This window comes from Vulpes vulpes, chromosome 8 (assembly GCF_048418805.1).
Source record: "Vulpes vulpes isolate BD-2025 chromosome 8, VulVul3, whole genome shotgun sequence".
Taxonomy (NCBI): Eukaryota; Metazoa; Chordata; class Mammalia; order Carnivora; family Canidae; genus Vulpes; species Vulpes vulpes.
Genome location: NC_132787.1, coordinates 72,362,056 through 72,385,815, shown reverse-complemented (window position 1 = coordinate 72,385,815; position 23,760 = coordinate 72,362,056). Strand labels below are relative to the sequence as shown.

The 23,760-nt window shown below is 50.2% G+C and overlaps 4 protein-coding genes across 9 annotated transcripts in view; 2 read left to right on the top strand and 2 right to left on the bottom strand.

The window, feature by feature from the left end:
- USP39 (ubiquitin specific peptidase 39) overlaps positions 1–6,927 on the bottom strand; it is a 34,880-nt gene extending 27,953 nt beyond the window's left edge. For both annotated transcript variants that reach the window (XM_025994410.2, XM_072767063.1), the window contains exons 1-3: positions 5,235–6,927; positions 2,712–2,781; positions 305–399 (exon numbers count right to left, since the gene is read on the bottom strand). In XM_025994410.2, the coding sequence (XP_025850195.1) occupies positions 305–399; positions 2,712–2,781; positions 5,235–5,496 (427 nt within the window). In that variant the 5' untranslated portion in view covers positions 5,497–6,927. The remainder of the gene's footprint in view (positions 1–304; positions 400–2,711; positions 2,782–5,234) is intronic.
- A 93-nt stretch (positions 6,928–7,020) lies between these two features.
- On the top strand, positions 7,021–12,657 carry C8H2orf68 (chromosome 8 C2orf68 homolog). 2 transcript variants are annotated; one of them, XM_025994415.2, is made up of 5 exons: positions 7,021–7,308; positions 7,384–7,502; positions 7,618–7,701; positions 8,412–8,563; positions 8,929–12,657. In XM_025994415.2, exons 1-5 carry the CDS (start codon positions 7,202–7,204, stop codon positions 9,049–9,051), a joined length of 585 nt encoding a protein of 194 aa, XP_025850200.1. In that variant the 5' UTR covers positions 7,021–7,201; the 3' UTR covers positions 9,052–12,657. The 2 variants fall into 2 exon arrangements, with proteins under 2 accessions (XP_025850200.1, XP_025850202.1); XM_025994417.2 differs by lacking the exon at positions 7,618–7,701 and having other exon boundaries at positions 7,081–7,308.
- TMEM150A (transmembrane protein 150A) lies at positions 11,018–18,705 on the top strand. Of its 3 annotated transcripts, none has more exons than XM_072767077.1 (8): positions 11,018–11,156; positions 15,048–15,228; positions 15,684–15,731; positions 16,072–16,158; positions 16,758–16,825; positions 17,165–17,292; positions 17,496–17,673; positions 17,936–18,705. In XM_072767077.1, exons 2-8 carry the CDS (start codon positions 15,164–15,166, stop codon positions 18,175–18,177), a joined length of 816 nt encoding a protein of 271 aa, XP_072623178.1. In that variant the 5' UTR covers positions 11,018–11,156; positions 15,048–15,163; the 3' UTR covers positions 18,178–18,705. The 3 variants fall into 3 exon arrangements, with proteins under 3 accessions (XP_072623178.1, XP_025850196.1, XP_025850197.1); XM_025994411.2 differs by lacking the exon at positions 11,018–11,156 and adding an exon at positions 14,395–14,530; XM_025994412.2 differs by lacking the exons at positions 11,018–11,156; positions 15,684–15,731 and adding an exon at positions 14,395–14,530.
- On the bottom strand, positions 18,656–23,014 carry RNF181 (ring finger protein 181). 2 transcript variants are annotated; one of them, XM_025994413.2, is made up of 5 exons: positions 21,207–23,014; positions 20,288–20,418; positions 20,002–20,111; positions 19,746–19,820; positions 18,656–19,490 (listed from the first exon to the last, which is right to left on the bottom strand). In XM_025994413.2, exons 1-5 carry the CDS (start codon positions 21,428–21,430, stop codon positions 19,431–19,433), a joined length of 600 nt encoding a protein of 199 aa, XP_025850198.2. In that variant the 5' UTR covers positions 21,431–23,014; the 3' UTR covers positions 18,656–19,430. The 2 variants fall into 2 exon arrangements, with proteins under 2 accessions (XP_025850198.2, XP_072623179.1); XM_072767078.1 differs by having other exon boundaries at positions 18,656–19,664; positions 21,207–21,529.
- Positions 23,015–23,760: the final 746 nt, after the last annotated feature.

Here is a 23,760-nt window from a genome sequence, read left to right as displayed (position 1 = left end):
AAAATAAAAAATAAGACATGAGTACAGAAAACATGAGAGATTCAAAAACCCACAGCCTTTAAGACCTCCTACAAAGCCTCAACTAGTTCTTCTTCTCTTTCATACATATACAGGTTCTGACCGAAGAACCTCCTATTGATTTCCTAGGAGTATCCCAATTGCCTGGGAATAAAGATAGATATTCTCAGATGTGACTCCTGGCAGCAGCTTACCTTCTTTAAAAGAAAGTAAAAAACCTCTCTGGAGCAGACCTGTAGCTAGCACTGAAAACTTAGCAAGTTTATAATATACAGCATTTACTTACCCTGAAAGTACTTGCCACACACCAGACAGGCATATGCATTGATATGTGAGAGGGAGATGGAACATAGTTTCTCAAAGTCAAAGTCCAGCACACTCCTAAAAGAGCCAAACAAAAGAAGAAAAAAAAAAAAAAACAATTAATAGGGAGAGATGTCTAGGAAAGCCCCCAAGTGAAGCAGCATTGGCTCCACATTCCACAACATCACATAGCATCCTTCAGAGATAGTTCAACGACCATATGTAAACTGTGAGGAACATTATTCCTCCCCTAGACATTTAATATAGCACCCCTACATACCAATTCCCAAAGCAATGTCAAGGTATCTCTACCAAACATACAATGCCAATGATCCTCTTTCTTTTTCAAATTTACAACCAGTAGAAAACCTTCTATTGCAGTTACTTTCTCTGGAGGAAAAGCTAAAAAAAGTAGGACTAAAGCAACAAGGCCCCAACAACATTCCAAATTAAAAGACTAGGGATGGGACAGTCCCACTTACGCAGTGGCTTAGCGCCACCTGCAGCCTGAGGTGTGATCCTGGAGACCCGGGATCGAGTCCCATGTTGAGCTCCCTGCATGGAGCCTGCTTCTCCCTCTGCCTGTGTCTCTGCCTCTCTTTCTCTCTGTGTCTCTCATGAATAAATAAAATCTTTTTAAAAAATAAATAAACACTAAATAAATAAATAAATACATACATACATACATAAATAAAAGACTACGGATGGGGGCACCTGGTTGGCTCAGTCAGTTAAATGTCCCAACTCTTGATTTCAGCTCAGGTCATAATTCAGGGTTGTGAGATCTAACCCCACATAGGCTCTGTGCTGGGTGTGGAACCTGTTCAAGATTCTCTCCCTCTTCCTCTGCCCACCCCCTTCTCTAGGGAAAAAAAAAGAAGGAGAGAGGCAGTGAAAAGACATCGAGTGAACAAATCCTTTTATAAAAGAAAAATCTATTTTTGTCCATAAAAATAAATGGGAAGCCTGAATACTAGAATACCTACAAATAGATGTACTTAATTAACTGCAAAGTAATGTTATATGAGTACACGGCAGGTTAAGGGACAAAAAAACTTTTACTTCCACTGAATCCACAGGTGACAAAGAAATTTCTCCTCAAATGTTAACTCTAATTAATTGGTAATGGTCCCAGTAAAGTGGCACTGTCCATTAAAGGAGGCAATAGCCACAAGTGAATATTTACATTTAAATTTAAAATAATTAGGGACACCTGGGTGGCTTAGCCGGTTGAGCATCTGCCTTTGGCTTAGGGCGTGATCCCCGATACGGAATCGAGTCCCGTATTGGGCTCCTTGCAGGAAGCCTGCTTCTCCCTCTGCCTATGTCTCTGCCCTTCTCTCTGTGTCTCTCTCATGAATAAATAAATTTAAAATCTTTAAAAAAGTAAAGAGGGGACCCCTGGGTGGCTCAGCGGTTTGGTGCCTGCCTTTGGCCCAGGGCACGATCCTGGAGTTCCAGGATCAAGTCCCGCGTCGGGCTCCCGGCATGGAGCCTGCTTCTCCCTCTGCCTGTGTTTCTCCCTCTGTCTATCATAAATAAATAAGTAATTTTTAAATAAATAAATAAATTAACTAATTAATTAAAAATAATTAAAATTTGAAACTGGGTTCCTCAAGTCATGTTTCAAGTCCTCTCTAGCCATAAATGGCTTGCACCTGCCACAATAAATAGCCCTTATAAAGAGTCATTTCATTACGGAGAGAAGTTCTTATCTAATCTATATACTAAACAGTACTATCTTAAGGCATGAATTTAAAAACATCTTAAGATGCCATCTGGGATCAGAGAAATGAAACAAGGATAAAGTAACCACTTCTGCTTTAGGACATATTTTTATCTGTTTTCTCTACTAAATTCCAGCCATCTAAAGTAGTACTTAGCATGTAGTAAGTACTCAAAAAAATATTTAAATTTGCCACTGTCATTTTAAGGACACCATATATATTCCATCAAACAGATTCAAAATAAACTAAAAGCTTTTTATGTACATGCACCTCCTAAAAAAAAAAAAAATGCCCTCTGACACTTTATATTAAAAGGTAAGGATTGGGGACACCTGGGTGGCTCCGTAGTTGAGCATCTGCCTTCGGCTCAGGGCATGATCCCAAGGTCCTGGGATGGAGTCCCACATCGGGTCGCCCACAGGGAGCCTGCTTCTCTATGTCTCTGTCTCTCTCTGTGTGTCTCTCATGAATAAATAAATAAAATCTTTTTAAATAAATAAATAAAAGGTAACAATTAATAAACATCGCAGGAGGCACAATTTTCTGGGCAGAAAGCTTTAAAAGGGATAAAATTTGTGAATGTGTTTTTGATGTACAGTTCAAAGAATTTTCTGCATAGATTCCAATGTTTTGTGCTGCTCTCAGCATCCCTGTCCTACCAACCTGTTAATGGTATCCAAGTACGGGCAATGGCGGCTCCTCCGATCCTCAGAATCCACACGGCCATTCTTTGCTGAAAGGGAAATCATCACAGGCTGTGAAAATGGGAAACTCGTACTCAGGGTCAACTACGAGTACAAACCAAAAAATGAGAAAAACTAAACAGTATGAACTCATACACAGGTAACCCAGGAATACACCAAAAAGCCCACTAATAGAACAAGCACCAAACTGGGAGAATATATTTGAAACCCATATAACCAGCAAAGGACTCATTTGCAGATTACATAAAGAAATCTGGTGAAGCAATAAGAAAACGACAACCCAACAGAAAATGAGGAATATAACCCTCGTTAACAATCAAGAAAATGCCAATTTCCTTGTGCAATGATATACCACTTCACACCTACCAGAAAGGAAAAAATAAAATCAGAAAATTCCCAGTGTGGGCAAATACAAATAGCAATAGAAATGCTCATGTACTGCTGGTGAAGTGTAAACTGTTACAACCTCCTGGAAACAGTACAGCAAGATCAAGCTGAGAACCTTTGACCCAGCAATCTCTACTTATAAACCTTAGAGAAACTTTTGCATTTGTACACCGGAAGTGCTTTACCAAAAATATTTATGGCAGCAGTATCTGAAAGGGCCCAAACTGGAAACAAATCAAATATCCACCACAAATAAAACAGATAAACATATTTTGGTGTATCATCAATATAACACTATGTAGCCGGGATCCCTGGGTGGCGCAGCGGTTTAGCGCCTGCCTTTGGCCCAGGGCGCGATCCTGGAGACCCGGGATCGAATCCCACATCGGGCTCCTGGTGCATGGAGCCTGCTTCTCCCTCTGTCTCTGCCTCTCTCTCTCTCTCTCTCTGTGACTATAATACATAAGTAAATAAAAAAATTAAAAAAAAAACACTATGTAGCCATAAACACCAATTTGGATGAACCTCAAAAATATGGCTAGTAAAAAAAGGCAAATCAGAAGACCACATATAGTATGATTCCATTTATATCAAATACAAAGTAAAACTAGTAGTATTTAGGGATATACAACTAAAAATAGAAATTAAAAAATAAAAATTCAGAACAGTCAATTCCTAAGCAAGTAAAGAAGGTAGATACAATTGAGAAGGGGCATATGGGAGCTTCTAAGGTATTGGTTATGTACCACTTCTAATGGTGAATAGCATTAGGAGACAATTGTCCATGGGTCTCTCATGTTTCTGTCCATATTGTGACCAGAGGCACTATCTGCCTTCAGACTACCTTGTTAAGGAGATGTATAGTAAACAACATTGGAAGACAGACACAGGGATCTCCCCACAGAGCAAATAGGAGGCAAGTTCACAAACCACTATAAAAAATTCTGTAAGCCCAGAGTTCCACTGTGAGTATAAGTTCCCTTCAAGGGTAGCCCGGGTGGCTCAGCGGCTGAGCGTCTGCCTTCAGCCCAGGGCCTGATCCTGGAGACCCAGGATGGAGTCCCATGTCGGGCTCCCTGCATGGAGCCTGCTTCTCCCTCTGCCTGTGTCTCTGCCTCTCTCTATGTCTCTTATGAATAAATAAGTAAAATCTTAAAAAAAAAAAAAAAAAAACTGCACTGTGGAGAATGACACTACGAACTCCACGGTCTTCATTAGCATCCAGAAAACTGTGGCAGGCTACCTAGGCAGCTTGCAAATAAAATCTCAAATCCTTCACAGTTCTTGACAAATGGCAAATTTAAAGATGTATGTTTCCACTCTCCTTTAAACCATACTTGTGCATTATATTCGGTCCATCTTAGTGCCTGTGATCTATTTCATCATAAAAATAAAAAGGGAAAGACAAAACAAAAACAAAAAGACGAACCAGAAGAACAAATGGGATTCTAGTGTGTCCCAGAAAAAAACAATCTTATCACAACTATACAAGATACCGAAGAAACAACGTCTCTTCCAAAGAAAGGGAAACATGAAGCTGACAAGGCACTTAAAAAAAAAAAAAACAAAGAATATCCTGAAATTAATTATTCAACGAATATTTTTATCAAGCACTCTATGAGCAAGGTGCTATTCCGGACTCTATAAGTAATGCAAATATAGTTCAAACAGAGGATTCTTTTTTTTTCTTCAAGATTTTATTTACTTGTTACGGGGAGGGGGGGGACACAGGCAGAGGGAGAAGCAGGCTCCACGCAGGGAGCCCGACGTGGGACTGGATCCCGGGTCTCCAGGATCACGCCCTGGGCTAAAGACGGCGCTAAACCGCTGAGCCACCGGGGCTGCCCCAAACAGAGGATTCTAAGCAAGAAGTTTAAGAGCTACTATTAAAGTATAATCATATACAGATATCCAGGACCGGAAGGCAAAATTACAGTCTTAGACAACTAGTACGGTCCTCACCACAATGCAGTCGAGTCCGGTCGCGGACACCAGGGAGTGTGAATTCCCCACTCACCCCCACCCCCAGGGAAAGTTGGAAATGGAAAAAGGAGAAAGCGAGAGTGGAGCCCGCGCCCAGCCGAGCCCCGCGCACCTCGCACCTCCCGCTCAGGCTCAGAGTCCTCGTCCACCTCGCGCTCCCGCTTCACCCGCACAGCCGGGACGACTGGCGTCGGAGCCTCGCGCGCGCTCACCGGCTCGACCTCCCGCTTCACACGCACTGGACTGCCCCGGGAGCTCGGCGCCTCGGCTTCCCGCTCCCGCTCCCGCTTGACGCGGCCCGAGCTGCCCCGCGACTCGGACTCGCGCTTCCCGCGGGTAGAACCACGAGATTCACGCTTGGATCGCCCAGACATCTCCTCTGCCGGCCCGGTCTCTCTGCGCAGGCTCCAGGCACGCCGTAGCGCGCGGCAGGGAGCCAATCAGAAGCCGCGCTGGTATCGTGCCCAGGGCTCTCTACGAGTCGCGGTGCAGGACACATCCTGCCGCGAGAAATTCTCTGGGAAGTACTGCGCCTCCTGTGGCCTCTGAGCTTCTGCGTGCGCCCCTGAGAAAAGCCTGCGGGCCTACTGCCGCCTTACCCATAATTTTCTGGATTAAAAAAAAAAAAAAAAAAAAGGTGTCATTGGGCTCCGGATTTCTTCGAGCTTCTTTGTGCCCGGGAGGTGGTCTCCACAGTCGCTGCTCACCAGAGAACTAGGCGACCTCCCCAAATCATCCCCTTCCTGCAGCAACCTAGCTACTCCAACTCCGCACTTGGAGGATTGTTCTCGGCGTCCCAGGAAAATGCAAACCGCAGGCAGAGAGAGACGGCCTTGATCAAGCTAAGAAAGCTCAAACTTCAGGGCCTGTGGCCTTCACGATCCCCTCCACGGCCCTGATCGAGTTTGTCCAGCTTTACGGAGATGGAATGGGCATGCAATCAAATGCATGTTTAAAGTGTGCAGTTTGCTAAATACTGATGGATGGGTGTATACACACTCTGAGACCATCACCACGATTAAGATAAGAAACCTACCCACCAGCTCCAAAATTGTCCTTCCCCAAACATCTGCTTTGTCACTACGGGGAGTAGCTTTATGTAAATGGAAGCCCAGGGCGTGTCCTCTCTTTGGCCGGGCCCTATTAGCTAGGAGAATTTATTTTGAGATTCCTCCACGCCTTTTCCTGTACCAACAGCTTGTTCCTTTTGATTGCTCAGTGGTGTTCTATGTGTGGATGTACCAGTGTGTCGCTATGCTAATCACAAATTCCCAATTTTGTCCTTTTCTAAGTTATTCATGAGAGACAGAGAAGACAGGCAGAGCCCTAGGAGAGGGAGAAGCAGGCTCCCTGCCGGAAGCTCCCTGTGGGACTCGATTCCCGCACCCCGGGACCACGCCCCGAGCCGAAGGCGGAAGCTCAACCCGAGCCACCCAGGTGCCCCTCTCCATTTTTAAAGAGGACTCCAAAACTATATGCAAATTTTGAACAGCGCTGGGTCCTCCCGCGGGGACAGTTAAGCCATACCCACGGGTGGACCCGGGCGCTGGGCGGGCTGGAGGGGCTGCGCAGCAGGCGTGCCGCTGGGTGACCCGCCTGAATACTCGCGTCCTCACAACCTCTCTTTGACGTACTTGCGCTGTGTTCTCGTTTACAAATGAGGAAACCCGCGGCGTTCAATAGTCAGCCGAGGTCAGGCAACTGGTGATGGGAGTTACACAGCATTTTGTCCCCACAAAAGGAAAGGAAGATTCCACACACCGATCGCTGAGTGGTGTAATGGGTGCTTTGTGTTTTTCTGAATTTTCTGATGTGTCAGCAGTCAGCCTAAGTCCTCTTTCGTATTGCTAATGTCACAAAGAAAATCCCCGAAGAGGCGTGGAAGCCGCGCATGCCCCGAGGCAGCACCCGCGCCGGGAACTCTGCGCGGGGCGACGCTCGGCCCGGCAGGCGCTTTCGGGGCGGGACCTCAGGGCGCGGGGCCGGAAGTCCGGCGAGGCTGCGGCGCGGATCTCCCCCGGCGGGACCGCGGCCGTTGGGGCCGTTGAGTCGGCGGCGGCTCCGAGCGCAGGGCTCCAGATGGAAGCAGCTCCAGAGCCCGGACAGGGGGTCTGCTGCAAGCCTGGCGGGCGGCTGGACATGAGCCACGGCTTTGTGCACCACATCCGACGGAACCAGCTGGCCCGGTACCGCCCCGCCCCGCCGCCGCCCCCAGCCTAGCTCTGCCCGGCCGTCCCTGACTCCCGCTCGGCTCCCCGCAGGGACGACTATGACAAGAAGGTGAAGCAGGCGGCCAAGGAGAAGGCGAGGAGGCGGCACACGCCCGCGCCGACGCGGCCCCGCAAACCCGACCTGCAGGTGTACCTGCCGCGACACCGAGGTGAGGCCGCCCGCCCCGCCTGCCTACTCCAGCCCGCGCGCCCTTCCGGCCCCCAGCCCCCTGTCTCTTTGCGCTCTTTTCTCTACATGGAAAAAACCCGCTTTTGAACCCGCAGGGCTCAGTTCATGTCGTCCCTTCCCGGAACCCTCACCTCGACGCTCCCCTTTCTCCACTCACATTCTCCCTGAGAACAGAGAAGGTTCGTGCCCCCTCCCCCCCCAGTGAAGCATCACGATTAACGGGAATTATCTGGGAACCAGCAAGTCGTTGTTTACTGGTTTGCCCACCATGCTGTCGTGCTTTAGGCCTGACAGAGTTTGGCACACCTGTAGTTGACCAGGACATGGGTGTGGAATGAAACTCAGACTAAGTATTCTAAATGGCCTTTTCTCCAGCTTCCCCGGGACCTAGAGATCACAATAGCTAACTATTGGGGCACTAAATTTGTTTAGCGTTACCTAAAAGTGTTTTTAGATCTTGGGTACGTTGATTCACTTAGTTTTCCCAAGATCCCCTAGGATGGAAACTACTATCATTTCTGTTTCACAGTTAGGAGACAGGCACAGAGAGATTAACTTGCCCAAGGTCTCACAGCTAATAAATGGCAGAGCCTGAATTTAAACCCACGTAGGACTCTGGCCATCTCTGCACTACCTTCCAACGTTATTCACTAGATGAAGATGCATTGTGATTGTGTACCTACTACGTGATAGAACTGTGCTGGCCCCAGAGCAGGGATACAAAGGTAAATGAAACTATCGATTGGCACCACACTTAACATATAACACACGCACAAAGTCCATAAGAAGATTGGGACTTCATTTACAGTATGTTTTCATGTGTTATCCATGTGGGCAGGGGCTCCAGCAGCCTTCCCCTCTTCCCTCTCATTGTGATTCATCCTTCCAGATGGCTCTACCCACCCAAGCAACCCAGACTGTGAGGAGTCCGGTGAAAGCAGCAGTAGTGGCAGCTCTGAGCCAGAACCTTCTGGCCATCAGCTCTTCTGTTTAGAATACGAGGCAGACAGCGGAGAGGTCACCTCAGTTATTGTGTATCAGGTATGCCTCATGGAAACAGCTGCAGCCTGAAGGTCCTTGGCCATGCTAGAAATCAATGCCAGAGCCTGAGCCGCTATTTTCCTCGGGGCCAGTGGGAAGTGTCGGCTCCACATGGGAGCATAGACTGTTGGGCGATGCTTTTGAGCACAACTCACGCCTGCCACACAGTGATTCTCAGCAGGAACCAGGGAGGGCTCATGGCCTCCAGCTGAAAATCACTATTACAGGGGCACCTGGGAAATGACAGGCACTGGCAAGAAGCTGTGAGTCAAATGAAGTTCTGTGAGAATGTTGTCTAGGGACAGGGCAGGTCGCCTTTTCAGAAGAGGCCAGGCCCTGAGCTTCCTGACTCTTCCTCCACGTAGGATGATGATCCAGGAAGGGTGAGTGAAGAGGTGTCAGCACACACGCCTCTGGATCCACCCATGCGAGAGGCCCTCAAGTTGCGCATCCAGGAAGAGATTGCAAAGCGCCAGAGCCGACATTGACCAGGCTGAAGGCTTTCTCACCAGGCTGGATTCACTGCCCAGGGAGCTCACTCCTAGTTTGGGGGTGCCAGGACCAGTCTGAGCTAATCTTGAGACACACACACACACACACACACACACACACCCCTGAGCTACACACATCCACAGGAACAGTGTTGCAGGGACAAGCCTAATCCTCTCCTTTGCAGCCATTCTTTCTTGTATGTTGGCCCATTTGACCAGCTTAGTATTCTGGGATTTGAGAATTTTGTTTGGCTAGCTTGGTGTTCTAGAAGCAGAGACTCCAGGGACAGCTGAGGTGTATGAAACCTTATGCCAACGTGCTGCTTTCTTACTGAAGTCCTATGCAATGGGACATCTAGTCACTGCTGCTCTACCCAGCTCAATGAACTGTGTTTGTTGTTCTATGGTTCCTTTGTTCCTTGCTTCTGCTCACTTCTGTCCATATTTTCTAGACCTTTTTTTCAGCCATTTCCTTGTTCTTTCCATTCCCTCATCTTTGTCTCAGAATCCATCAGTTCCACCCCACCTCCCAATGTGACTTCACCTCCCAGCTGCTCAGGACTTTGAAGGTGGGGAGTTCGGGGGCGGGGGGTGGCTACCTTCCTGATAAGCTCTCCCAGTAATTCCAATACCAATAAAGTGGGAGATCTTCATTTTTGAGACTGACTTGCAAGCATGTATCCCACCCCTTCCATGGCTTTTGCAAGTTTCGCTTATAACGCACTGTTTGGCACTGTCTAGATAAAGAGACCTAGGAGGATGATGCCAGAACTCAACTGCAAGGATTTCTTGCAGCAAAACCTGCCTTGGTTAGAGCTATGGGATTCCAGTTTTCAGCCTCATCCCTGGCTGTGAACAGACCATCCTCTGCTCAGGCTAAGGGGGAATTATCAAAACAAGCTTGAAGCTGACTCTCCAAATGTGATTTAACAGTCCTGAATGTACATACAAAGGGAAATTCAACATGAGCAATAATTGCCTATTTGGATCCCTAGTTGCAAAAAAAAAAAAAAAAGCCCAAACAATGGGCAGCGAAATGAGCCTCTCTCATCTGCCCTTCCCCTGTCCCATTCTTTCTCCTTTCCTATTTCCCAAGAGTATATAAACGGAGATCCTTAGGATAAAAATCCTAGGAATATCACTGCTTTCACCTCAGTGAACGTTTTCCCTAACACAGGGTTAGGCTAAGGTCTGAGAAGTTCATAAGACATCCTATGCACTGCAGTTCCAAGCCACTTCAGATTTCCAGCAATTGACCTAACCTCAGTGACTGGAAGTATGGGGTTTAAGTGAGCCCATAAACACTAAGACTTCTTGAAACCAAAGTCCCCATGCCCCAGGGGTTTCTCTACATCTGGGTCTCAAGATCTGCCTGGCTGTTCCATCTCAGCAGCTTTTCTCTTAAAGGACACCTAAGGGCACTGTTGGTTTGTGCCCTACACCCCTGAAAATCTAACACCTCAGAAACGGGGCAAGGCAACTACTTAAACTAACTGCATCATTAGAATCCAGTAAGCCACAGCTTGCAGTGCCAGAGAAATTCTGGGAAGGTGAGTGAGGTAGATAAGTTAGATGGGCCTGGTTGTGAAGGGAGCCAGGGACCAGAGTGTTCCTGACCCACAGAGCTGGCCCAAGGTTAAATACCTTAAACTTGCCAGTCCTGGGCTCAGTTCTACTTTCAGGGGAGAAAATCTGCCTGCTGCTTATTCAGCCAGGCTAGAAGTGCCTTTTGACTTACAATGTTGACTACCCTCTAGAGCCTCTAAGTCAAGGAGGCCATGCCATACTCTATGCCCAATCTTCCCTGCAGCTTTGAGGACTGGGGATTTTAGTCTTCCAGCTTTTCAACTGATCTTCTGACTTGGAAATAGGATTTCACTGGAACTCTTAGGCTTCCTAGTCTGGAAATACTTCTTGGGTCTGTCTTCTCACAACTGGATGGCCTATTTCACGGATTTATTAAAGAATTTAGAAACAAGACCAGAAGAAGAAGCCAGAGGCATGGCACCTGAAATTCTAGCCTCCATTCCTGTTTGTGAGAAGGGAAGTGTGTACCTAATGTGACCTTTTATGTGTCTGTCATGTAATCCTCACACTCTCAGGTAAGAGATTGATGAAAACTCCTTGTTTGTGAATTTATTTTCTTAAGGCATTTTGCGTATCAAGTTCATGTAGAATGTTTTCCACCCAAGAAAGCATCCTAATTCTTAATTTAAGCAGTAGAACTATAGAAAGCATTAGGCCTGGTACTTAAATGAGAGGTTGTCCTTTAAGGGAGGCCTGTTGGTAGTGATGCTGCCACTGCTCCAGGTATGCCTAAAGCACTTCTCTGGTGATATAGCCCTCAGCCAGTTGACAGATTTACCGCTCAGGCTCATTGCTTATTGCCACCCCTCAGTCTGGGGTCCAGGATGGTACTGGTACTATGCAGTTGATTCACCAGACTGGCCTCCAAATATCTTCTAGCTGTTTTCAAAAATCAGTGCTTTGCCATCAAGGAGCATGTACAGAGCATTTCCCACAGGTTCTAGGGATGTCACAAAGAAGACTGCCCCATACTTTGGTACAGTGGCAACAGTGTCAGATTAACTGGAGCTCTTAGGCAGGCTGCTTCAGAATAAACACTCATTTGACTAGACACATTCTTGGCTGTCTTAAAAAAAAAAAAAAAAAGTCTGGTAGCCTCTTTGATGTATCTCATGTCCATGAATGTTCTCCACTTACTGAGGGTAGGTCTTGGATTTTAAGGCTTTCTGTTTCCTGGGCCACCATGGATGATATAATAAATAGAAGGAATCTGGGGTTCTTAGGGGCTTTGGGCTGCATAAGAGTAAATACTAAAGTTTGAGTTCTAGCCAGTTGGCAAGCATAGAAGTCTTTGAAGAATGTAACACAAGAAGGGAAAACAAGAATGTAAAGCTTTTTGTACTGAGAGTAGGAGTCTGGCACTTGGCCAGCCAGTAGGACCAATGTGGGCAATAACATGCTTCTCCCTATGTATGAGTCTCTGAAAGGGGCATTTCACCTCCATGGTCCACTCTGAAGGGCACTGCCAACTAGAGATTTAGCCCATGGGACTGGAAGAAAACACCTTGAGGTAATGCGTATCCAACCTGCTATGCATTTGCCAGGATGCATGGATAGTAGGGTAGAGGATCCCCAGCTGGTTTACAAGTATACATGAGACCTTTGCATATAGAAAGAGGAATGGGGAAAGATTATTTTCCTACCTCTTGGGAAAATCAGCAGAGATTGTTAACAATTATCTGAAACATTTTAAGCTCCCTTGTTGAATTCCTATTATTTAGGACTCAGATGGTAGAAACCATAGGCACCCACCCCAAATTTCTCCAGTAGTTAGTGACACTAAAAGTAAAAACCTTCTGAATATTTGGCTCCTTTTCCTTCTCAGAGCCTCCAGGATGAGGGGTTGGTTGCACTGGTCAAGTTGTGTTAAATGCGTAACAAGCCATATATTATTCTGTTTTCTCATTTTCAATGTTTCTGCTCTGTGAATGAAGTGTGCAATTATTTGAAAATCTTGGAAGGAAGGTACTTTTCAAAAACAGTATTCTTTTTAAGCAATAAACTATTTTTACAGCACTGTTTTTGCCAAGAGTTTTGAAATCACTTGTGTACATAAGGGAAGTGAAGATTAAATGCCTGCCCTAAAGTCATTCAGCACCACAGAATCAGCACTTGAAATCTCATCTCTTGCTTTGCCTTGACTATTTTAAGAACTGCCCAGGTTGGAGCATAACAAGAGTCACGTAGCATTAGAGTTGGAAGGGACTATTAAAGATGTCTGGACCCATTTCTTAAATGATAAGTGACTCCCCCCCTACCAACTCTCCATGAAAAGCCCTTCTGTCATAGGGAGTCCCATCTTGGAGTAATTCTACTTTAGGGACTGCTGAGATTATCCTATTAGGCCAAAATTTGCTTCTTTGTCCCGGTTCTAGAGTGCTTGTCTTACTCCCATTGTATGTTAGAATAGCCAGTTTAGGACCTAAGTAGTTTTTTCAAGTCTTTCCCCCATAACAGTTGGACAGACACTCAAACCCAGGATTTATATATCAGCAGGATATAGTAAATGTTGACTAAGATTTGCAAAGCTTCCAATGAGGTAGGAAATGCTGAGGGTTCACAGTACCATTGGGCAGGTGAGGAAAAGGTGCCTGCTCCAATGGTGACACACTTGGGCAGGAAGATGGTGCTTCTCTGTGTATTAAGAAGCAACACCTCTGTGTCCTGGAGCACAGCATGGCCAGCAAAAAGTGGACTGGATGTTAAACCCCACTGATCCATTCAGCCAGGTATTGTACAGTGATCACTCTGCACAACCATACTTCTTGGGCCTTCCTTAACTACTTGTCCTGATGCAATTCAGAAAAGCACTCTCCCAACAGATTTCCTGTTTCCATTTTTACTTTCCATTGGGTCCAAAAAAGGTTGCTGCTTCAGGTCCTTGTCTAGTTTATTTTTTCCCCCACAGTACAGGGGCCCGTTTCTGCACATTACCTTTGCCAGATCTAAGCTTCCCCTGCTCCTGGCAGCCTAGGCCCGTGGTCTGTCAGCCCTGGTGTCTCATAGAGGTTCCAGCACATGCTGGGATTCTTAGTGTGTGAGACACACTTGGTATGTGAAAAGTATGTCCAAGAAGGCAACTTTGGCCTGTACATTTTGGTGAAACCAATGGTAATTTATTCCCACACTATCCTGTTCACTCTTCCCAAATTGCTCTGGGCCTCTAGCCTGCCTTATCTCTCTTGGTTACCAACACCTGGCCACGTGTGACCATGAATATCTTGTGGCCTTGTTTCAAGTAAGTGTTCCTCACCCTGGAAACATGTTTTGGACACTGACTTCTTACAGTACTCTATTCTTGGACCCTTGAAAATAAGTCTTGAAAGTAGCCCTCAAGAGTTTGCTGAGCCGAGGGAAGCACAAGTCAGATCCAGGGCTCTTGAATTTAAGTAACAGCCAAGACTTCGCGCTCGCTTCTTCGCACAGCCGCCTCGCCCAGGACAGAGGCAGGCGCGGGGCGCCATGGTTAGAGACGCTTCCTCCAGCCTTGCGCGCAATGCCAATCACAGCGGTGCGGCCCCGGGGGCTTCCCGCCTCCCGAAGCTTCCAAAGCAGCCCCAGGGCACGCGGGACTATGGGCATCTCGGAGTCGAAGCCTCTGCTCGAGTTCCACGCCACAGCCCTCGGCGCTCAGGCCCCCCCCGAAGGCGGGGCGCCGCCCACGCTTCCACCGCCAAGCGGGCGCGGGGGCTCGGGAGTTGTAGTCTCCCGGCGGGAGCGGCCGCGGGGGCCGGAGCGGCGCGGACTCCACGTCCCGTCGGGCGGCGCGGCGCGGCCGGGGCGCCAGGGGCGGGGCCGCTCGGCCCTTTAAACCTTCCAGGGCTGCTCGGAGGGCCGCAGCCAGAGACGGCGCCACGCGGGGCCGAGCAGGGCGCGGCGCTCCGGGGAGGTGCGTACTGGGCCCCTTCATGTCCGCGGCCTCGGAGGACATGCTGGGGAGACTCGCGTCCCCGGCTCCGGGGGGGGAGAGGAGGGCCCCGTGCCCCCACACGGGGGGGAGGGGCGGGCGAGGTGGGCTTCCTGCGCTAACCTGCCTCCCCCCTCGGGGCGCCAGCGGTCAGGTGGTTCCCTGCGCGCCGCCGCCGCTCGGCCCGGGCCCGCACCTGCCCGCAGGTTCTTGGCGCAGCCCCCTGGACAGTCCTAACTGCAGCCCCTCCCCCTGCCCGGTCCCTCGGGCGTGGGAGCGGGATTCCCTCCCCAGAAGTTAGAGCCCCGCCTGAGCTTCTGGGCGCACCGGTGGCATTGGGCTGGAATGCGGAGGCCCCCGGTGTAAGCCAGGTGTCCACGTTCTGGCGTGGGCTCAGCCCAAAACGTGGGCATTGAGAATTGAGTGTTGACCACCTTCTCCCCCCACCGACTTCGGCCAGGCACTGGACCCTGGACTTTGACCTGTCTCTCTCCACCAGGCCTGGGCCGCTGATGGTTTTGGCGAAGTACCTTAAGGTAGCTGGGCCGGCCCCCTCTTTCCCACCTACCTCTTGTCCTTCCCCCCACATCACCACCACCCTGGCTCCCCTCCCTCATGACCGCCTGGATCCTCCTTCCTGTCAGCTTGTCAGCATTCTCCATCACTGGCCTATGGACTGTGTGAGTAAAGAGGGGGAGGGGGACGGCAACTACGGGACAAAATGGGCCCCAGCCTAGAAGGGATAGGGACTCCCAGGACCCAACGGGAGCTCGATGGCACACACACAGCCCCTTGTCCTGCTGTAGGCTCCAGGGTAGTACCCAGGACCACTAGCTGTCTCCAAAACCTGGCCCTGCCCTGTGCCTGGGCACACAGTCCCCTCGGACGTTGGCACCACTGCTGTCCAGTAGGGTGACCCAGACAGACCTACTTCTAGCCAGGGTTACTTCCACAGGTCCTCTTGTTTGGGGCCATGCTGTAGGTTCTCCTGTGGTGTCAAGCTTCAGGATCACCTCAACACGAGTTCCCAGCAAGGACAAAGGCTGACTGGGGCCAGAGTCAAGGCAGAAGAGTCAGTAGGGGAGAGCCGGGCTGGGAGGGTCGTGGGTGTGGGGTGACGGTTGTGTTCCCGCAGGTATGCCATGGCCGTGATGAACCGCCACGCATGCCCTGTGGAGAACTGGTATGGTGTACTCTGCAGACAGCCTCCCTCTAAAGCTCCCTTCATCTCTGTTCCCTCTTGGGTCGGGGCTGCTGCGAGCCAGACGGAGACTCTGAGCCTGACTGCTTTTATCTGACATTGGCAACGCCTGTCCCTCCCCAGGCATGGCTTTGTGCCCATCTACCTGTTTCCCACCATCCCTTCACCCCTTTGGCTTCTCTCAGGCCAGTTCTGGGAAGTGGGCTCTTCTGTCCCTGCCAAGGGAAGTCTGGGAGGGTGATCCCTGAGAGGCCTGAGACTATAGGCCGAGAACCTAGGGGAACCACTTTTCCCCCAGACTACCCTCTGTCCTGCCTACCAGGTCCTACAACGAATCCTGCTCTCCTGACCCTGCTGAACAAGGGGGCCCCAAGACCTGCTGCACCCTGGATGATATCCCCCTCATCAGGTAAGGCCTGGAAACTGGGCAGGTCAGGGAGACCCAAGCCCCTCAGACAAGGACCTGTCTTTCAGTCTCAGGAATAATGAGTGTATTAAGAGTACTTGATAACAATTTTCCATGCCAGTCACCGTGTGCTGAATGCTCTACATGCATAGGGCCATTTAATCCCAGTACCAGCACTGGGGCAGCTACTGTTTTCACCGTCTTATAGGCAAGAAAACAGACTGAGGGATGTCATCTGTCCAGGTCACACAGCTAGTAAGTGGAGGCACCTGGACTTAAGTTCAAGCCCTCTGATTGCCTAGCCCCAGTTCTGGCACAAGGAAAGCCAGACTGGCTGCAGGCCTTGACAGCCACAGCGAGTCCAAGGAGTCTCAGCCTCTGCCAAGCAATCCTGGGTACTCCCTTACCCATCACACACATGAGCTCTGCTTTGGGGGAGGGCCCAGCCTGGGGCGGGTTGTTTGTGATACACAACTGGCCCTTCTCATAATTCAGTGGCCTGCCTAAGGACAGGCACAGATAAAGCAAGAGACAGATGGGCCAGAATGGGGGTGCTAGTGCTCCTGCCCCTCTCTCACTCTGTCCTTGCCCCCCACCCCCAGCAAGTGTGGCACATATCCCCCAGAGAGCTGCCTCTTCAGCCTCATTGGCAACATGGGTGCTTTCATGGGTGAGTTGTGCCCTCAGCCCCACTAGCCAGCCCAGTCCAACCCATACCCCCATCCCCCTCCCAGAAAGGCCCAGGAAGCCCTTGCTTAGTGTAGCCCCCTCCCACCAAGGGCTAAAAAGCAAGAGGGGCTACTTCTCTCCTCTTCAACAAGGGCCAAAGTCTCCTGCACAGCCACCCTGCTGGCCAGAGCCTGAGGAAACCCAGTACACCACCTGCCCTTCTATTCCCTTTCAGCCTTCAGTGTCTGGATGGGGGTGGGGGTGTCGGTGGGCTGGCTGGGCTGGGCCAGTCTGGGAGGAGGGCACCAGAGCTGGCCCTACCTGTGCTCTCTTCCTCCAGTGGTCCTGATTTGCCTGCTGCTCTATGGGCAGCTCCTGGAGCAGAGTCGTCATTCCTGGGTTAATACCACAACGCTCATCACAGGCTGCACCAATGCTGCGGGCCTCGTGGTGGTCGGCAACTTCCAGGTGGGCCCACCTGCCTGCCTCTTGAACTTTAACTAATGGGTCCTGGCTGTCTGCAGGTGCCAGGCTGACCCAAGTTGCAGAGATGGCCCTTCAAGGCTGAGGGAGGAGACAGAAGGGTCTGGGAGGGAAGGGAGATAGAGGTGGGGAAGAGGGGTGGTGGAGGTAGGGCTGCTTCACAGATCAGCCCTTCTCTCTGGGCCCAGGTGGATCATGCAAAGTCTCTGCACTACATCGGAACTGGTGTGGCCTTCCCTGCTGGCCTGCTCTTTGTCTGCCTGCACTGTGCTCTCTCCTACCATGGGGCCACTGCCCCCCAAGACCTGGCTATGGCCTACCTGCGGATTGTGCTGGCAGCCATCGCCTTTGTCACCCTAATCCTCAGTATCCTTCCAGGACAGGGCAGCCAGGAGCGCATCCTCAAGCCCAGCCTTTCCCCACCCAAGATGCTGGGGGGTAGGTGGTGGGGAGTGGGTGAGAGCTTGGCACACATATATCCAGAAAATACTGCCCAGGGTGTTTTCCTTCTTCCCCTCCCAGGTGGAGAGACCAGGCTCTTTGGCCCAGCTTAGTTATCTATCTGGGAAGGTAGGAGTGTCACCACATCCCACGTGTCCTACTGAACGCTTCCTTAGCCCCATTCCAGGTGGTGTCTTCTTTATGCATGAGAGCTCTCAGCTGCAGCACGGGGCAGCCCTGTGCGAGTGGGTGTTTGTGATCGACATCCTCATTTTCTACGGCACCTTCAGCTATGAGTTTGGGGCAGTTTCCTCAGAGACACTGGTGGCTGCCCTGCAGCCTGCCCCTGGCCGGGCCTGCAAGTCCTCCGGAAGCAGTAGCACTTCCACTCACCTCAACTGTGCTCCGGAAAGCATCGCCATGATCTGAGGCCTGGGGAGGGTGGCTGGCCCAGCCTCAGCAGCTCCCCACCTCATAACTTTGCATTTATTTTGTACCAAAAACAATTTTGAGAAAGTATTTTGTTGGGATATGGGTTTCCTTGCTGCTGGAGGAACGGCCATCCCATACCCACCTGTGCTATAGAAGAGCAGGCCTGGCTGCTGCCTGGGCCACACGCAACCTACTGCTTGACTCTGCAGTGTTTTATGTTTAAAGGTCACATATCCTCACTCACCCAGCCAGCCCTTCAGGTGCCTTCTACTCCCCAGTGCCAAGGCAACACCACTGGGGTTTCCCGCTGCAGGAATTGGGGGCTGGAAACAGCAGGAGGGATAGAAGTCAGGGAATAGAAGGGGGAGCACTCCTTAGTCTGTGGGAAGGCCCACTTTTGGGCCCACTGAGCTGCACTGGGATTCTTCACCCGGCCCCTTACTTTCAGGCAAATAACATAGCAGAACCACGTGGGTATTTTAATACTTTTTTTTTTTTAATCTATTAAAAGAATTCTAATTTGCATGTTTGTAGTCTGTTCTAAACAATCAGGAGAGGGCCTGACCCAGGTCGGCTTTCCCTAGGCAAAGGGTGGGAGGAATCCCCTGCCCTCAGGGAGAGTGCCCACTGCTCTTTGAAAGCAGGGCTGCCAAGAATAAAGGCTGCCTGGTGCTATCCAAATATCCTTCAAGAGGTTGAAACCCTTTCTAGGCGTTAAAAACAGTCTAAAGAACTGACCTGATCCTTCCCCAATTCCATGTGAAGTTTGCTTCTCTAGTAAGGGATATGGGGGCGGGGGAAGGAGGTCATCCAGAGAGCAACTTTGAAACGCTAGAAACAGTTTTCACAATGAAAAAAAGCCCGTGGGATTCCAAGGTTGACTAAAAATTGCAGGGGAGAGAGACAGAGGCTAGATTTTGTTTACCATACGTAAGTAGCTATTGGATGCCAGACCCTGACACATTTTGCTTTCCAACGATGAACACCTAGGCCCAGTCACTGGCTGCTCTAGTGGCCAGGTTCTTGACCTGGGTTCCACTGCTCTCAGGCCAGTAGGCTTGGCAGGAAGGGACATGCAGCCTGGTACTTTCTGTGGTTCCCCCAACCACAGTAGGGACCTCATGGAGGATACAGAACCCCTGCCCAGGCTTGTGAGCAATGCAGTGCAGGGTGGGTAAAGAAATCTTTAATGAGGATTCAAGGTGCAGGAGGAAGATATTGTGGAGGACGAGTGCTCAACCCCAGGCACCTCATGTATACATGGCTCCGTGGAGGTTCTCAAGCCGGTGCTTTTGCTGCTGCTTGCGAGCCTAAAGGAAAGAGGAAACACTGGGCATGGGTCATACCTGAAGCCCTGTGGGGGAAGCGATGGGACAGCGATCACTGTTTTCAGGCCCCAAGCTTGTGCATTGCCAAGGCTCTTGTCCCTCACCAAAGTCACCAGGAAGACGACCAGAGTCAGTGACTCTGAGGCCTAACCAAGCCTAAGGTAGGGAATGAGAACACTGAGGACAGCGACTAAGGGGTCCGCATTACCACCCTCTTCACTTACCACCAGCCCTTACCTTATCTCGTCTGTGCTCCTCATAAGCGTCATCATCAGTGGGCAGCTCATGGCGGCATAGGGGGCAGGAATTTGTCTGAGAAAAGGAGGGCAGTGTTCCAGCCCAAGTCTGGTCTTCATAAGCTAACATCTGCCCCTTGCTCCCAGTTCCCACCTGTACCCTCTCCCTTCTCTGATCCCCTAACAGTCCATAAACAGAAAGAGGCTTGAGAATTGGGCCCAGGGCAGGGTAAGGGCTGAGAGAAAGGAAGCAGTACCTTGCTTAGCCAGGGTAGAATGCAGTTGGAATGGAAGAGGTGACGGCAAGGCATCTCAATGGCAGTCTCCTCCTCCTCAAATTCCAAAAGACACACGGGGCACTTGAGCTCTTTAGGAGGGAGTGCTGATCAGGAGAGCTGCTACAGACCCTGCCTCCCGGCTCCCACTCCTGAAAGACATTCTTGCCCCAACCTGACCTGGAAAACTGAAGGGCTAGACCAGTCTAGCTTGGGAGCAGGTGCGTCTGGCAAACCTGCCCCAAATAGTAAGAATTAGTGTTCTCACCAGCCTGAGAGCTCCTGATGACTGTCCTGGGAAGGTTCTCAACCACAGCCTTGGCAGCAGGTGGAGGCAGATGATGATCCCAATCTACTACCAACCCCAAGTCTTCAAAGTCCATCCTATTGAAAAGTGACCTGGGAGGAACGATGCATGATCAGAACCGAAGAAAACCGTACTTTCTTTTTGCCCCCACAATCCAGTAGGCATTAACAGATAAATACTCTGTCGAGCTAGTACCAACAGCTAGCCCCCAAAAGTGTTCACTAGATAAAAAGCACAATGGAAAATGGTTTACAGTTGCTATAAGACAACCCCAAGCATGCAAGCTATTTAGTCCCATTTTATTATTTTTTAAAGATTTTATTTATTCAGGAGAGAGACAGAGAAGCAGAGACACAGGCAGAGGGAGAAGCAGGCTCCATGCAGGGAGCCCAACGTCGGACTCGATCCCGAGTCTTCAGGATCACGCCCTGGACCGAAGGCGGCGCTAAACCGCTGAGCCACCGGGGCTGTCCTAGTCCCATTTTACACATGAGGCAACAGGCTCAGCGAAATTACTCAGGCCATGTAGACATGACCTGGTAAAGCCAGATTCCAAGTGGCAATGGTGGTTTCCGTGCTTGTTGTTCCTAACGAAGGTACCTACTCACACCCACACGGCCCCTCCCCTGCTAGAACCGACTGCCCTGCCGCCCCCCACTCCCCCCTATTCGCCAGCTCCCGTCTTTCCTACCATCCCCGGCCCGCCCACGGATGGTCCAAATTATCGATCTTCCTCGAATCTCGTCTCTGGACTAACTCTCCATCATAAGATTCATCCGTCCTCCCCAGACTCTCTGCCCTCTATAATCCGCCTTGTCCAGCCAGCCCCAGCCCAGATACCTGCTACCCGAGCCCCCACCTCCCAGCTCCGTGCACCCACCTTGCGAGCTCCAGCAACATATTGGTTCGGGCCTCCTGCTCGGAATCCAGCGGCTCGCAATCGTGCTCATCGAAATAGGACGCCATGGCGGCGGGGCTGTCTGACACAGCCCTCGAAGACCGCCGGACTGTGGCCCCACGGCGCTGGCCAATAAGCTGCGGACCTGAGCCAGGAAGACCAATCAGAGCATCCGAAAGGCGGGCACAGAGGCTCGTTAGGCGCATGAAAGCGGAAGTATTAATTCTGCTGCTTCTCGTTGGCTCGGACAAGTCAGGTGACCAAAGGCTACAGCCAATGGCAGGGGCTTGGGCCGGTCGGAAAAAACAGCTGTTTGGGGCTCCGAACCTGGGGGAGGGTATCTGCGAATGACGTGTGGGTCGCGTGCTCGGCGCCCTGAAAAGCCAAGTGTCGGGGCTGTAGGGCCTTCGGTTCGCTCTGCGGCTCAGAGGGCCTAGGACGTGCAGGTGCTAGAGGCCCTCCAGAGAGCGAGGCGGTGGCGCAGGGGGTCAGGGTCCTGCGAACCTGGAAGGACGACGTTCCCCGCTGCTCTGCCCGGTCCCCGCCCAGTGCTTCTGCACCTGCTGCACTCTGGGTAGTTCAGGAGTTGGCCCTTGATTACCCTCTCAACCCGCAAAACAAAAATGTCCTGATTATTTTTTGTTAGACACAATCAAGGGTGGGGTAAAAGTCCCCCAACGAGAGAGGGAAGATCCTTGCCAGGGAATCTAGGGCCTTACCCGCTCACAGAACTAGATGTGTGACCTTCAGCCCACTGCTCAGCCTCTCCGCTAGCTTCTGTAAAATTAGTGGCTTGATTTCAAGGAGTTTGCATCCCTGGCTACCCATGGCTATCCTGGAGATGGAACCAGGGGTTGCAGCTTTAGGGGGAAATAACCCTGCGTCAGATACTTCCCCTCAAAGATTCTGATAGAACTGATCCAGGCCCTATACGAAAGCTGTGTAGGCCAGCGGCTAATGTGTGTGTCCAGGCATCCTGCACACTTGGATTTAAATCTTAGCTCTGATACTAACTAATCTAGGCCTGGGGGTGATAGTTTTAGAAGTTCTACAGGTGATTCTGATGTGAGGCAGGCTTGAGAACTGCACTAAATGAAATGGATGACAGCTACTTTTTATTTGGCATCTAGAACCATTACACTGATGGATATGTTACACACAATATAAATAATCCTCACAATTGTTCTGGGAGTTAAATATCCCTTTTTTCGTATGTAAACCCCAAGTCTCAAGTGACTTGCCCAAATCCACACGGCCTCTAAGTGGTGTTACCGACCAACTACACAGCCAAGCAGTTTTCTCCATCTTTCCCAGAAAAAGATGGTAATGAGCCCAGTGGAAGCAAAAAGCTCTGTGAGGGGTAAAGCTCCACACAACTCTCAGGTTTGTTCTTGTTTCTCTGTCAGTAGCCCTCACTTCACCTAACAAGGAACTGCTTCTGTTACACACTTGACCCTGAATTCCTCTTCCACATTTGAGTTTGCGGTGCAGTCAAGTAGCCCAGGCAGAGACTGCCCAGCTTCCATGGCCCTGGTAGGGCTTTCTTTCCTTCTTCCATAGCCTTTACCCAATCATCTTTCCTGTGACCCTAAGGCCCTGCCAGCTTGGCCCTGTATGGCCTTGGAGCTTTGAAGAGGCTGAATTATTTCCTACAGGACAAAGTCTAGGCCATCCTTTGTGACTGTCCATTACAGCACCAGAAAAGCCCTTCCCATTTTCTTTAAGGTTTTATTGATTGATTGATGAGAGAGAGAGAGAGAGGTGGAGACACAGGCAAAGGGAGAAGCAGGCTCCATGCAGGGAGCCCGACGTGGGACTCGATCCCAGGTCTCCAGGATCACGTCCTGGGCTGAAGGCAGTGCTAAACCGCTGAGCACCCAGGGATCTCCCCATTTTCACTGCGATCTGCCTCATCTGTAATCAGGTGTAAAGCTTGAGGAAGAACGCCCAGGAGAAAAATTGTGGAGGACAGGGTGTCCAGAGAGGAAAAAAAATCTATCCAAAAGTGAAAGCCTCGTGAGATAAAAATCTTTGAGGTGCCTTCTTCTGGAGTCCAATTCTGAGCATCTTCAAGACATCAGAAAAAGGGGCGCCTGGGTGGCTCAGTGGTTGAGTATCTGCCTTTGGCTCAGGGCATGATCCCGGGGTTCCAGGATCAAGTCCCACATTGGGCTCCCTGCATGGAGCCTGCTTCTCCTCCCTCTGCCTGTGTCTCTGCCTCTCTTTCTGGGTTTCTCATGAATAAATAAATAAAATCTTAATTTAAAAAAAGACATCAGAAAAAAAAATATTTCATTCTGAGGTAAACAGGCTCAGAGGGCACTAGTTGAAGGTTCTGGTTTGGGAGCCACTCTCTCTTTGCACCTGCACCCCAGAAGTTTCTGTCCAGGTAGGATTGGATCACATACAAGGAAGGAAGAGTATAGGGGCCACCTCCCAAGGGTGAAGTCCTTCTACCAACTTTCTAAACAACCCCAGGAGTGGAGGCCAAGAAGGATGAACCAACTTGGAGGACTTCACACACACATACAAACAC